Genomic DNA, 15,489 nt, shown 5'->3' on the forward strand with positions numbered 1-15,489 from the left:
CTGGTGTGGAAAATAGTTCTACCATATATGGAATTCCCAAACCTCCATTTCTCTTCCCATTCAGCATTATCAGATATTTACGTCTTCAAGAGAGAAAGCGCAGAATAGAATGGGTAACTCTCACATGTGGTTCTCAGGTTGTCAGGCCCACTATCAAATTTCTCTTCACAGTTTATGTAACTGTTGTTTCACCACCCACCCCTGCCTTTCCAGCAGTTTTGAGTATTTTCTGGTGATCACTGAATGGCATGATATTGTAATTGGTGTCATTCAATGGTATGACTTCTTTAGACAGAAAATGGTGAGTTGTCTGTCAGAGCTCAGGGTAAATGTACACATGTTGCTGGCATTTACCAGGAGTAGCTGGAGACAGCCTTTTCCATGTTCTCTTCTTTATGTTGTGATCTTAGGTTTGTTACTCTTCCCCTTTATTGTCTTCAGTGTCCCTCCCTATAACGGTAACCTCACAGAGCTTTTGAGCAAATGTGAGGAATCTGAGTGAGCAGACCAGGCACAGAATATCATTGGAAGGTGCTGATGGGGGAGGAAACTGCAGATTTCTTGCTCTCATTCTTATGTTAATTTGCACCCAGCCAAGGTCTAGATCCATTACAGAAGCACTAAACAGGGTTTAAGAGTAATTTCAAAAGTGTTCCCTGGACCTGACCTTGTCTAAGGTCATATGCTCCTGCTCTCTGGTTATGTCTTTCTGGCTGCAGCATAAAGACTTGGTAGTAATCACAGAATCCAAGAAAAAAAAGCCTCATTTGCAGGAGCTGGGAAATAAAATGCCCTGTTCCCATCACCTCACCATGTGTTTCTGGCTGGAACATCAGCCAGTTTCTGCCAGCCAACGTCTTTTTCTCCAACAGTGAAAACTTTCATCCGCCACTTCATCTGCCTCTGTTGGACACTCGAGCTTCAGCTAGTCGACTCAGCCATGACTGCCATCGTCTGAAACTCACACTCTGACGTCAGCCCTCAGGGAACAAAATTTCTGTGTTTCTGCAGATTCAACCTTCAGATCAAGCCAAAGACACGCTTCCTAAGTCAGAATGCCAAGAGGGCTGCCTTCCAGAGCCTCTTCCCCTGCTCAGAGCCTCTGAGACAAAGTCCTTTTCATTATTTCTGGCTTTGATCAGTTTCTTTAAACTTTCTTTCCAGTTTCTGATCTTGATTATTCTCTTTTCATTTTATAGACCTTTTTTTTTTTCACACTTTCTTAACCATCCCACCCCCAGGACTCAATTATTTCTACTTTTCTTTGTTTTCTGTCAATGATTTTTAGAATATACAACCTGTGCATTAAAAAAAATCAATATTTACTTAAATGCACACAAAAGAGCTCTTATTTATAGTAGGATGAAATACAAAAGTAATTAAATGTCATGATATAATGGAGATTGATCACACTATGGACTGGAAACCAGAAAGCTAGCTCATCATTTTGGCTATATCACTTCTACTTATGTGACCTTGGGCAAATCAATTTCACAGACCCTCTAACTCTTTATTTGTAATATGGCCTGTAATTCACATCCTGGTTAAATGTTTTATAATTTTAAAGATCTGTACTGCAAAATTAATTTGATCAAGCCAACCATATGTTCTCTAGTTAAAACATATTATGCTAAATCAAAGGAAACACTACTTTCGACTAAGGCACATATTTTATCACTCACCCAAGGTACTTGCATATGAGCAAAACTATGCCTACCTCTGGACTTTTGTGTATAGGTTAACTATTGCTACAATAATGTTGTAGAATAATCACCCATTTCAGTGGCATATAACAATATTTAATTTATGCCCCTTTGAGGTAGGCTGGAAACTGGTTGATCTAAATTGATCATGGCTTGGGTGGTTCTACTCTTCTTCATGAGTCTCTCATCTTCGTGGAGATAGCAGGCTAGTCTGAAAATGTTCTCATAATAAGGCAGAGAATAAGAGAATAAGTCCAATCATTTGAGCACTGTCCAAACCTTGGGAAGATCATGTCCATGATATTCCATTGCCCAAAGTAAATTGCAGGCCAAGCCAGAAGTCAAGGGGAGCTCATGATGCATGTGGATAAGAAAGTGAATTGTTTTGAACAACAATCTAATACCTTGTGCTCTGGAACTGAGTGATGAAAATGCTTGTGTATGGCTTCTTCTCAGTGAAGTAAAAGCAGTGATGAAGACATGCAGAAACTTTAGGGGACAGAGTCTACTCTTGCTTCTTTTCATCCTGTGGAACATAAATAAATACACTTCTGGAGAGGAGTTGCTGGTTTTGAGACAGACTTTATAAACTTGCTTGCATACAATTTTAAGTTGCAGGCAAAACTGTCACTGTAGTCAAATGAGGGAGATCAAGATCATGGCACTGCATGAAAAGCATCCAGAGCCCCTCTAATTTGTAGGTTTGTGAACAATTCCCTGGAACCACTCACCAAATATTCCTCCATGGGGGAGCCCCTGCTCACGCTAATCAAGTTGGAGATGATTTTGCAAATGCTGACCTGGACTTATTTATAAAAGCAAAAGATGTTGGTTATGAGTTAATGCAAAAACACTGTGAGACACCTGTTATTGAACAGATTGAAAATCTCATGACTTATGTTGTACTTATGGATGTAAAACTGTCTATCCCTTTACTGAAATAATCTAAACATCCTTCAACTTGTCCATTTTTTGCCCCAAACCTCCACTTGTTTTCAGGTCTCCTAATTAAACAGTAAAATAAATCACAATAATTACACATTACTGGTAATGAAGTTGTATTAAATAAGAATAACTACATATGAAGCAACAGTCGTATATTATGAAGTTAGTCTATTTATTTCTTGAGAACTAATGAGAAATTGAGAGTAATTAAAGAAGGCAAACATTAATTTATTTTTCCATTTATTGAGCTGTATTAATTATCCGTTACTGTGTAATATATTATATGCAAACTTAATGGTGTTAATTGGCAGTATTTATTATCTCACATAGTGTCTGTGGATCAGGAATGCGGAGGAGGCTTAGCTGGATGGTTCTGATTGCATGAGATCCCAGTCAAAGATCAACTGAGGTTGCAGTTGTCTGAAGACTTGAGTAGGGCTGGAAGAGCTGCTTCCAAGATGACTCACTCACATAGCTGGCTAGTTGATACTTGCTGTCAGCAGGACTTGGTTCCTTCACAGGTGAACTTCTCAATAGGGTTGCTTGAATGCCCTCACAACATGGCAACTGGCTTCTTCCAGAACAAGTGGTCAAAGAGAGATCAAGGCAGAAGCTACTATATATTTTATGACCTAGCCTTAGAAGTCACACTCTGGTAATTTCTACAGCATTTTATTGGTTATACCAGGCCTGGGACTGGGACTCACTCACAAGATTGTGTAAGTGTATGACCCTGAGTGTGACTGTGTCCTTAAATTTTATACCCTTGCTGCCTTGTTTGCTTTAATCTAATCCTGACTAGCTGTGCAAATTAGCAGTATTCAGTGTCAGAGGAGACTATATAAGAGACAAGAATCATGGGGGACAACCTGGAGGTTGGCCACCATAAGAGTTAAGCACTTAACCCAGATTCTAACCAAAGGGAAGGGACTTCCATTAGTTCAGAAGTTCTCAACTTTTAGTTGAATACTTGAATCATCTGGGAGTGCTTATACCCGACCCTAACTTGACAGAGATTCTGATTTAATTGATCAGGAGAGACAGCCATGATATCAAAAAGGGTTTCCAGGTTATTCTCATGTATAGTAAGAGATAAATACACTGAAAATAAAATAAAGGTTTTTTTTTTGAGACTGAAGTGCACACAGAATTTAGTATTGTATCTACCAGCAACATCTGTTCTTCCCTCCTGGGGCAGGGTGTGTGGCAAGGTTTAGGGGGACAAGGGGCACCAGTAATTTATTCACTCTTAAACTGTTGCTGAACACAGAGCTGGTCAGGCTGACTAGCTGGTCTTTCCCCTAGTTGTGTTTGAGCTGTTTTATCAAAGATTGCTAGGAGCAGGATTAACTCATCAATGCTAGTTTGAATTGAGACTCTTTATTTGTTTCAAGACATATCAAAATAAGCACATTGAATGGACAAGAAAGTCCCCAAATGAATAAGAGGATAATGGGAATTAAATGAGTCAGATTGGGGTTAGGATCTCTGTTTATTTATGTAATAGTTTGCCAATGGTTTGGCACACACACATAAATCTGAGAACGGGATCACTCTTAGCTCATACAACTTTAGAAGCCACTTAAGGGTTGTATCTACTAGGCTAATTGGTTGCTGGCTAGCTATCTCTCTGATCCTTCCTCATCTCATGGGGCAGGATCCTGGGCTGAATGTACTGGGAAGAAAGGTGAAGGAGGATGGGAACTGGGGTTCTGATACAGGATATTCTGTTTTCCACCAGTGAAAATAAACAGCAGAATTTCAATATGAAGACAAGTTGCACTTTCCTATTATTTGGAACTTGTGCTAGCACTTTCACATTATCTTGTAATTTTCCTAGGAAATGCAACAAACCTCAGAGATTATCATGATTTAGGCAAACAGTTTAGACTATTGGCAGATGCCCAAAGAGAAAAAGATCTGTTAGGGACATATGCTTGAAACCATTGTTGTCACCTCTATAAGATAATTGAAATAAAAATAGAAACACTGCAAGTATTCTCTTTGTTGTTTTTATTTCTTTTTATTGTTGAAAGTATTATAGCTGTCCCCCTTTTTTCCCCATTGACCCTCCTTCCCACTCCCACCCCCCTCCTGCCTTCCCCAGCCTAGTGTCCTTGTAGACTGGTTGTGCATATATGCATACAAGTTCTTTGGTTTATTTCTTCCCACCCTTCCCATCCCTATCCCTCTGAGGACTACAAGTATTTTTTAATGGCAGCAGCCTAATTTTCACTTCTTACATAAGCAGGAACATCCCTACAGACCTAATTGGGTGTCAGCATAACATATCCTCTCATTCTTTAAAGGTCCATGCAGATGAAAGGGGATGAGTTGCTGGGAAAATAGGTCATTCTCTTATGACATCCATTTCTGTTGCAGTAGAGGCTTGGCTAGAGGGCAATATTTAATAAAGCAAAATATCTACCTTCTCAATAGGATTCTAGCAGAGTTCCATTATATGGCAAAGTCTCAGAGGACTGGAGTGTTTCCATCTCATGACAGGGCAGATCACTGCCACTGGACTCTTGAATGCAAGTGTACTTGACAGGCGGTGGAGGTGGCTTGAAAGGTGGGGGTCTTTCCATGCTAGGAACAAAACATTACTTTTTCAATGCTAAGATTGTGAGGGGTGATTGAAAGCTATATATATGTATACACACACACACACACACACACACACACACACACACATATATATACAAAAATGTTCCTTTAAAGGAAGAAACAGAGAAAGAGAAAAAGGCAGAACCTACTAGCTCTCAGAATTTTCTTGGTATAACCACTTGTTAGTTTTATCATGATAATATCATTAATTGATATTTATATGGTAAATATAAATAAAGAAGCACTTATTAAGTTTGGTAATTAAATAGGGTAATTTTATAGTTTGCAAAGTGTCTTTCTTATAACATTATTTAATTTGTATCTAGAAATTGAATATTACTGTCACCATTCCACAGATAAAAATGAGGCACAAAGGTTTTCAGCATCTTGCGCAACAGAACTAGACCAGCAATTCAAGTCTTTTAACCAAAAGCAACATTCTCTGTGGCAACTTCTTCCTATTAGAAGTGCTTCTCTTATGTGGGTTAAAACATTTCTCCAGAGACAAAATTTCAAAATTCTGTCACGAAAGACTGAAGCTTTTCAAATAGCCCCTTTTACCAACCATACCTTCGAGCCTTAACCCACACACTAACTGTGCTGTGAGGACCTGGCTGAGGTGGGAAGCCCCCGAGTTGGTTGGTACTGGATAGATAATGCCAGAATCCCTTCTCTTTAAACCAGTGGACATTCTGAATGTCATCTTTGCATAAAATACCGTTCTCTGTTAGCACAACTCATCTCTTGTCTGAAATGCGTCAAGCATACAGATGAGTGTGGGATTTAGCTGTACAAATTCTCCAGCCCTTTTGATGCTAGCAAACAGAAATCTATCTGTGAGCAGATTTATGTCCATGACTCAAACACCTGCACCTCTTGACCCCTTGTCTGTCAATCCATAGTATTTTAACTTCTCCAGATCTCCCCGCCCCCCGGTTATTTCTCATCTCTATAACACAGACACTTGACTACAGAACAACAGAAAAGTAATTTCAGATTTTCAAAGTCCCATTTTCTCATTCTATCATATAAATTTCCAATGCTTATTACCTGGTTTTCTGATGTTTTAATGGAGACAATAGTTAGGAAAATGTAGATAAAATTCTAAGAAATTTGCACTTCCATTTTTTTTTCCAGCGAAATTATGAATTTCTCAAGGTTTATATGATGGCCAAAGTGTAGTACTTGGATAAAAATCACAATTTCTGACTACTGGTTTAGTGTTTTATTCACCACGAAACACTCCCTGAACGTGGTTACAGATAGAGTCTTCAAGGAAGACTCAGAGAAGTAGAAGAAAGTATTGCACAACGGTCAGTGCTATCAAAGACAGTAGTTGTAAGATCCATAAAAAATCAGCCTTATGTATTATGAGGCTCTCCTCTAATCATGGCCTAATGTGGACTGATGCAAAATAGCCACGTCAGCCCTGACCAGTTATACTCAGTGGTTAGAGCATCGGCCTGCGGTCCAGAGAGACCCGGGTTCGGTTCTCACTAGGGGCATGTACCTCAGTAGCAGTTTGTCCCCAGCCCTGGTTGGGTTGTGCGGGTGGCAGCCACTCTGTGTGTCCCTTTCACATCGATGTTTCTCTCTCTCTTCCTCTCTCTCCCTCCTACTCTATCTGAACAAAAAATGGAAAAATGTTCTCAGGTGAGGATAAAAAAACAAAACCAAAAACAAAATAGCCACTTCAGGAAAGTGAAGCGTAACCTTACATTTCATTTCAGATTGTGGATTGGAGGGAGAAGGGTTCCAGAAAATATTTCAATAAGACAAAAAAGGGGTAACCAACTGCTTACTTTTTTTTCCTTTTGGGGAAAAAGGTAAAGGGCAGTAAAAGCTCATTCAGCTGAAAAGCAGCTAGAAATTCCTTAAATTACCTTTCTCACTCAATTTCACACTTGAGTATCTAGGCACTGCTAAACCCAGGCAGTTCAGAGATGCATGAAAATGAAAAAATAATGAAGATTAAAAGAAAAATCATTTTCAATTTTGAGGTAAGGGGAAGCTCAGTTTTTATTTCATGCCCACTGACTTGTTCCATCTGCTGAGTGTGTTCCAGCCAGAGCAGGCCGAGGGGATACTGAGTCAGAAGTTGTGTATCTAATCCCAACTGCGTGGTGCTAAGAAAGCTATACCGCTTCTCTCAGCCCTACTTCCTCAGTTAAATATGACAGGGACTCAATATAGAAATGTGCTGAGTGAATAATGCATATTGAAAAAGCATCTTTTTCTGCACATCTTAGCATTACACTCACATTTCTTGTAGATATTGACACCATTTTCTCACTCCGAGACCAAACAATACCAGGCAGAAAAAGAGCAAAGCTGCTACAATCACTGGCCAGGACATTCCCTCTTTGGGTTTATTAACCACAATACCTGAAAAGGGCATAAAGAGAGAGAAATTTTAATGCCACACTTTGGCCACGGGAAACCAGAATTAATTGAACTATGTCTGCTACCTGACACATATTTTATTCAAGGGCCGTGGGTGCTCCTGGACTGTAGTCATGCTTCGGAATCTTGCCTATGCTCTAGTCTCACTTCTCGTTTGACATTTTATGCAACTGCATTTTCACATGAATGTTTTTCTTGTTCATATGTTCCACAAATAATATTTTCTTTCAATTTCCCAAGGCCCTGGACAATTCCTAACATGTGGTACCCAATTAAATGTTATTTGTAGGAATGAATAAACCAAAAGGATAATCTGTAAATTTGTATTATCAATTTACTCCATTAAAGAAAACTTTATCTGTGAAACAATGGTCTAGCTTTGGATTTTCTTATTTCTGAAGGAGTCATTAAATGCTTTGTGGAAGCATGTGTGATAGGAGGAGGAAAAAAAGTAAAAGGCCTTATGACATTCCCAAGTCCTTTGGGCTTTGGGCCAAAGCTGAGAAGGCCTGGCCAATACCTATGGAGTTGTAGTGCTGCAAAGACTGTGTTCCAAGTATTCCCATTTGAATATCACTCAAGGAATCATATTCAGATTAGAGATTTTCTTATCCTTTTCTATCCCCCTTCCCCCCTTTTTAAATCCCCATATCCATTTCATGAATAGAAAGGGGAGAATGGACAAAAAGGATAACAATAAAACCAGTTGGTTTTGCTGTTTCTGTGGTCTGAAAAGGGAGAAAGTTGAAAGTTAAGACCTGGCTAAAATTATATTGGTGAGTAATCAATGGGCTGATTTTTCTTATCTTGCTGACCATTCCCATACTCAACTCATTCATGAACTTTTAAACATTTGAATATTAAGTTAAACTATATGAATCAAAGATATTCAAATATTATGGATTCTAGACCAAGAACAAAATAAATATCATACTCTGGATCGTTTTACTTTTTTAGTAAATGAGGTTGCCTGCTTCTAATTGGTAGTAAATACAAGTATTTCCTTTTGAAAAAGTAATTTGTGATTGTGTTAAAAATTCAAACAACACAAATGTAAAACTACAATGAAAAGTAGTGCCCTTACTACTTCAGGTACCAATTACCCACAATAGAGGCAATAACTTTCAATAGTTAATTATGTATCCTACCCCAATTTTTCTATGCATTTCTAAACATATATATGTATCATGAATATATATTCCTTTTATTACAAATGGGGGCATACTGTACATACTGTTCTCTCTGCCCCTGGCTTCTTTCTCTTAAAAAAAGTTCTTGGAATACTTTTGAAAGTGCATTGAGATTTACCTCATCCAATTAAACTCCTGGCTAGTTCCCCAATGTATGGATCTACCATAATTTATTTAATTGGTCTCTTAATGTTAGGTGGTTAAATTGTTTCCAGGCTTTTGTTGTCTCTAACAACACTCCAGCAAAATCCTCATACATTACAGATAGATCTTTAGATCTTTAAATTGTATGGACCATTTGGGCAAAAAGTGCATTTTTATGTCAGAATGATCTGGATTAGTTTTCTTCTATTGTTTCAACTAGATTATAAACTGCTTATAGGAGGAGACCAGGTTTTTAATTTCTCTTATTGCCTAGATTTATTACACCGTTTTTCATGCAGCATAGTCTCAACAACAACAAAAAGATACAGGCTGAAAAAACTAGATTTAAAATATTAGGCACCAAGTCTTTTCTATGTTTTACATCATTTGGACTGCAGCCACATTATGCTGTGTTAACATTAGTTATCAATATGAAAGACTTTTCCTTTTACAACACACATCCAAGGATTCGAGGTCTTCCTGCTCACCCTACCTCAGCCCTATCAAAATAGAGAGTGAGGATACCCTGGAAGCTCATGTAGTCTTACAATACAGAGCCATCTGGTACTGTGTATGTACTGGTGGCCAGAGAGAGTTCATAGTAGTTCAAGCTACTAGACATCATTATTACAAAAGAAACAATCACACAGATGGCCAACTCAGGACTACACAAAATTCTGTTTTGGTGAAGTCAAAATTGACTAGGTTTTACACTGGTAATACGGTGGGATATAGTATTTTACCCCAAAACTTTCAGAGAAATAAAAGAACAAAAGGTTTTAAATGGGTGTTATATTAATGTTTACAAATTTTCTTCAAACAAAATATAGAAATTGAGACCACTGACTTCAGGAATGTCTCAGTATTGAAGCAGAGCTCCAATCTTGCCCTATTTTCAAAATAGGCAGTTCTTAAAGGCACCAATACCTTAAAGATATTGGTAGGACCTCAGTTTGTAATTCTGTTGCCATGTTGTGTGAAGGATGATGCTCTAATGATCTGAGGATTGTATGACCTTCCATGTGAAATAAGCGGAGTACCCAGGAGAAGAGTTCACCAGTCAAGTGAACAACCCCTGAAATGAAAGAGTTGATTACACCTCTCAATTTGCAATCAAGACCTGCATTGGGAAGCTCCTAAATTTATCATATCCCTTGCCCTCTAATGATATAAAATAAGGGACTACATTTAGCACTGATGACATTTTATTAGTTGAATATAGGAATTTTCTTTGTTCCAACAATCTCTTTCTTGACTCAGATTATATTTTCATAAGACTGAAATGTTACTCACTACTTTTCACCTTGCTCGTCTTATTAATTTTTCAGATTTTAATTTAAATATATTCTCAGTGAGTCCTTTCCTGTTCCCCAATTAAATCAGATCTTTCTCTTAGATTCTGACAATACCTTGTACTGTATAATAGCATGTCACAAATAAATTTAATTGTATAATTATTTATTTACTACATATAATCTCTAACAGATTATAATCTTCAGGAGGTCAGTGTTTTCACTGTATGCCCAACAATTGGCACAGTGTCTGGCAAATGGTAGATACTCAATAAACATTTGTTGAGTCAATAAAATATAATATCCAAAAAACAAATGGCAAATGACTCACCAGTGACATGGATGTGATAATTTTTAGTAGATCTATTGGAAGTTGTGGGAACTTCTGAAAATTCTTCGGTTGTGCTGGTGAAGTTATCATCTAGGGACACAAAAGGAATTATCTAAACAGATTTTAATAGCCATCTCAATCTGATCAAATGGTGTAAAATTATGGTTTGGTTTCACTTGCTATAAGGAAGAACTCAATTTGAATAGCTTAAATGATCCTAAAATTTTATGTGTTAAGTTTACTAAGGGTCAATTTACAGCAAGGTTAGGATCCTAGGATCTAACAGCTGCCAAAGTAGTGAAACTTCCTACTGGTTTAAAGAAAGAAAAGAAAAAAAAGAGAGAAATTGTACATCACACACAATAATCTGGTATCTGCTAAAGAATCTTCATAAAAATTTTAAGTAATTATGGAAAAATATCTTAAATATCATGAAAAAATATCATGAAAAGATGAAGTCTATCCTTATTCTCTCAGGATATCAGAAGTCCAAGAAATCAAAATACGATTCTCTCCATTCTAATGAATTTGTAAAGGTCAATAAAAATTCCTTTGCAACATTCAAGTAGACAAATCCATATTGACAAATCATTTCATTTTCCAATGGAAAAATAAAACAAAATAAATTTTTAATAAATTTAATTGGTTAAGAAAGCTCTTATGTAGATTTAATTTTGAAATAAAAGAGAGAAAAATCTAAGACTTGGTCTCTGATAGTCTTCTTTCAGTGACTGGAAAAAATTTTGGTTCTATTCATTATTATTGTCATTATCACTATCATTTTCATTACAAGATATACTTTTAAGTACCTATCTGAGATTGGGTTCCTATCAATCCTTTCTTTTTAATCTCTGCCCAGATAAAGCAAACTACAACTTTCCCTGATCCTAAACCTTCTCGACTTACTCACCATGAAGTGTCCAGCCTGCACTTGAGGGGAATGAACTATATGTTTCACTGGGTATCCATGAAGCTGCCGAAGGAAGAACATATTGGAAGAATCAATCTGTATAAGACTCATTATTTTCTCTACTTGACCTTTAATTGAATCTAATAATTATGAAAAAAGGATATTAATTTACATTTAAAGCAACATTATTGAACTATTCTGCACAACACATTAGAAATTCCCCAAGTAATGTGGGAGTTGAGGTAATGCTTGCAGTTCTGATGTCTCTAATAGGGAAGGTTTGGATTATAGCCACTTAGGAGAAGGAAGAAGAAATGAGAGGAAAATATTGGGAGAGGTTCTTCCAGCCACAGAGAGTGTGTTGTGACTGTTCTCATGTCCATCCCATAGATGAGCTAAAAGAATAGGAGAGAAAGAAAGCCCAGGTGTGTTATGATGGCCTTTACTCAAGAAAAGGTGCCAATAGGAATTTGAAGACCTTGGTTGAACACACAAGAGAACAAAATAGTTTGTATTTGTGAGTAAGCTGATATTCTTATTCAACTGTGAAAATTGAACTGTGTCAACAGTCAATTATTAGACCCCTATGATCACAGGCCTGTTAGCTGCTAGGTGTGTCCTTTTGATGAATTCAGAGGCAAACCTTCCCCTTGAATGGATGGCAGGAAACTCAGACAACACATATGGCTTTTGAAATAGATCTATTAACTCATTTTGTTTGGCTCCCCATCTCTGGCAAGAAAAATTCACTTCTTGGCAAACTCTCCATATGTGTGTTTGATAACAGGCCAATAATGTGATGTAAAGTAAAATGACTATAGTGGTACATGAGTAGGATACTCATTTATTTAAAACATTAGCATATATTATTTTACAAGTTAAATGTTACTTGTGTCCAGACCAAAGCAAATAAGCAAAACCAAAATAAAATAAATTAAAATAACAGAACAAACATTCAAAAAACCCTTAACCTTTCTCTTTTATGGCTTTTCCCTGAATGCCAGTGACAGTGCAGCTGCAGACATAGGTATGTTGTTAGGTCCTTCAGAGGAGGTATACGTCAGTGCTTTCTAGGGATTTGTCAGCGGACAGCCTGTCACAGCAACTTCCATGTAAAGGTGGTGTTGTATACAGCTATTTTGAGCTTGACTAGGCCAGAGAGATATTCTTATCTTCAATATGATTCTCTGACTCTGCACCTGTGATCTTGACTTTTTTTCTAGACAGAATACCATGATCTACAGATAATGATAGACTGGGCATTTTTGATGCCCATTTTTAATGGTTAAGCCATTAAGTCAGTAATTTGATTAACAAAGAGCAACAACTATAAAAATAAATTAGGATTAGGCCTGGATTTAGGCAAAATTATGATGAAGGCAGTTTGTTTAGTTTTAGTTTTGTTTTGTATTTTTGCCCAATATTGTGTCTCCATTACTTTCTACTTATAGGACTTTATGTCTTTATAGCTTATGTGTTTAAATTCAGTTCGTAAGAAAGTATGTAATAAATTAACTCATACTAAAATATAAATGATTGATCAAGTGTAATCCCTTTGAGAAAAACGGGTATTTAAGAAAAGATTTTCTATTCCAAGTTTATTATCAACAGGTCAATGGAGAACATTTTGTAATGATCAGTTACATGTGGACACCAAAAGGTTGTTTTGTTGTTTTCTTTTTTTGCCAGATACAGAATATTGTTCTTTTCTGGTCAATATTGATTTGGTCCAAATGCAGCAACCAAACATAACACAATTTCAAGAGATGGTGATATCATCAGCATGGTCCATCCGAATTACAAAAATGGCAATACTGCCCTGGTCGGTTTGGCTCAGTGGTTAGAGCGTTGGCCTGCGGTCTGAAGAGACGCGGTTCTGTTCCGGCTGAGGGCACGTACCTCGGATGCAGTTTGTCCCCGGCCCTGGTTGGGCCGTGTGGGTGGCGGCCACTCAATGTGTCCCTTTCATGTCGATGTTTCTCTCTCTCTCTCTCTCTCTCTCTCTCTCTTTTTCTCTCTCTCTCCCTCCCAGTCTATCTGAACAAAATATCAAAAAATGTCCTTGGGTGAGGATAAAAAAAAAAAAATGGCAATACTTGAAATTATGCAAATTACTTGACCATTTTATAAAGCTTCTTCTTACACTTCTAGAAATTTTTCAAGTGTAAAAGAACACCCAAAAAATGTGTTATAGAATTAAACTACAAAACTTACTTTGGAAGAGTAGAGAGTTATTTTTCTAAGTTTGGCTTTAAGATTTTATTTTAACTTAGTTTAAAAAATACAGTGGGGAGTGTATTGAGAGAGGTAAAGAAGAGAGGTTCTAGTTGATGAATTCAACCTGTCTGAAAATACTTAGTAGTAATGAAAAAGAAAAACTTCAGGATCAATAATATATTATAAATAAAAATCTTTCAGCAAGAGGAAGAGATGAATAATTCTTGCATCAATTGCTCCCATAGGAGAGAGGTCTTCCTGAAGAATGCTTGTTTATGGAATCCTCAGTAAGATAGTTCGCTACGTCCAATGATTCATCTTTCACTAATTCAATGTTTTTCTAAAAGCGCCTGCATTCTATCCATTAGATATTCATTTTTTAGAATGTGTTCCAGGTGGACCACTCCATCCACCATTTTTAATATCCCTGAGAGTCATAGAAGAATAGTATTGCTATTCTCTTTTAATTTATTGAAATATTCTGTTTTCTTCGGCATTGTCATGTTTGTTAAAGGCAAGAGTCAAATCTCTTTACAGCTTTTGAACACCCGTTTTCATCAAAATCCACAAATGAACATGACTTTGACATTTGGTTGGTAAACACTAGCTTGATGGATAGCCTGCTTTAGTACATCAATAGTATCAGCTAAAAACATAAACATGAAGCTACTGTGTCGATGAAATTTCCTAAATAAATTTTGATATCCTTTCTTTAGCATAACCTTGGTTTCTTCCACAATTTTTAAAAATTTTACTTTTGGTAAAACTTGTTCAATAAGGAAACTATGGTAATGGTAATACCATTCTACCATAAAAGTGTACTTCTCTTCGGTGGTACAACAGGATCAACTTCAATAGCATAGTATTTTTAATTTAGTTGCAATAACATTTTAGACATCCATCTGTTACCAGCTTACAGTTGTCAATAATGTTATGACATGGTAGGCACCTTTTCCCTTTGTAGAAAAATCTGCTTAATGTCATATCAAATAGAAGTTAAGCAGCTGATTATCTGAAGTTTAGCAGCTCGTTTTTTGATGAAACTACAGATAACTTATTACTTTTGTAGGGTTCTTGTGACAAACTGAACTTCTCTGAAATTCTGGAGTCATTTTTACATGTCCAAACATTTTGTTGTTGTTATCCAGTTTTCCATAAGGCACTCTGAGTTCTTCAGTCCTTAATTTTGTCCTAAAACAATGGCATAAGTGGCAAGCAATAACCAGAGATACAGGCAGGGCTTAGATACTCTCAATGATCTGGTCTTCTGTTCCATATTCCTCTTAAGGGTGAATATACATTCAGCTAGCACCATCTCTTCCACCAGAATATACGTGCTAGAACTATCTATAGTATCTACTCTTGCTGTGACCACAGAGCCCAAAGATGGGACCCTCATACTCTTTCTGACTATGAAAAGAAGATGACATTCGTGAGCTTTCAAAGTGTGAGGTTTATGTGCTCGCTGTGGAGAAGCCACCAGAAAATGGTTATTTAACAAACAATAAAATTTTAAATCAGAGAAATAACTCTTTAATTTGAGATTGATCTAATGAGAAACTAGATTACAGAATGGAAAAACAACATTTTAGAGAAGAGGGAATGGAATGAGATGTAATCTGAGATATATCAGATTTTAGAATTTGAGAACAAGAGTGGCGACTTTAGAGAACCAGCATCCCAGCCAACAGGGAACAGAGGGACTGAAGATGATCACAGAGACTGAAATAGGAATAGGCCCCAGCAT

General features: G+C 37.0%; 1 protein-coding gene and 1 pseudogene across 4 annotated transcripts in view; both read right to left on the bottom strand.

Annotated features, from left to right (window-relative positions):
• Window positions 1–2,199: 2,199 nt before the first annotated feature.
• CD96 (CD96 molecule) overlaps window positions 2,200–15,489 on the bottom strand; it is a 94,157-nt gene continuing 80,867 nt past the window's right edge. For 3 of the 4 annotated variants that reach the window (XM_036243357.1, XM_036243358.1, XM_036243355.1), the window contains 4 exons: window positions 11,526–11,588; window positions 10,616–10,705; window positions 7,517–7,640; window positions 4,805–5,237 (listed from right to left, as the gene is read on the bottom strand). In XM_036243357.1, the coding sequence (XP_036099250.1) occupies window positions 5,081–5,237; window positions 7,517–7,640; window positions 10,616–10,705; window positions 11,526–11,588 (434 nt within the window). In that variant the 3' untranslated portion in view covers window positions 4,805–5,080. Of the gene's footprint in view, window positions 2,230–4,804; window positions 5,238–7,516; window positions 7,641–10,615; window positions 10,706–11,525; window positions 11,589–15,489 lie in introns of those variants that run through there. The other variant, XM_036243356.1, reaches the window with a different exon arrangement.
• Window positions 13,972–15,057, bottom strand: LOC118617569 (annotated as a pseudogene).

Source organism: Molossus molossus, unplaced genomic scaffold (assembly GCF_014108415.1).
Source record: "Molossus molossus isolate mMolMol1 unplaced genomic scaffold, mMolMol1.p scaffold_m16_p_5, whole genome shotgun sequence".
Classification (NCBI taxonomy): Eukaryota; Metazoa; Chordata; class Mammalia; order Chiroptera; family Molossidae; genus Molossus; species Molossus molossus.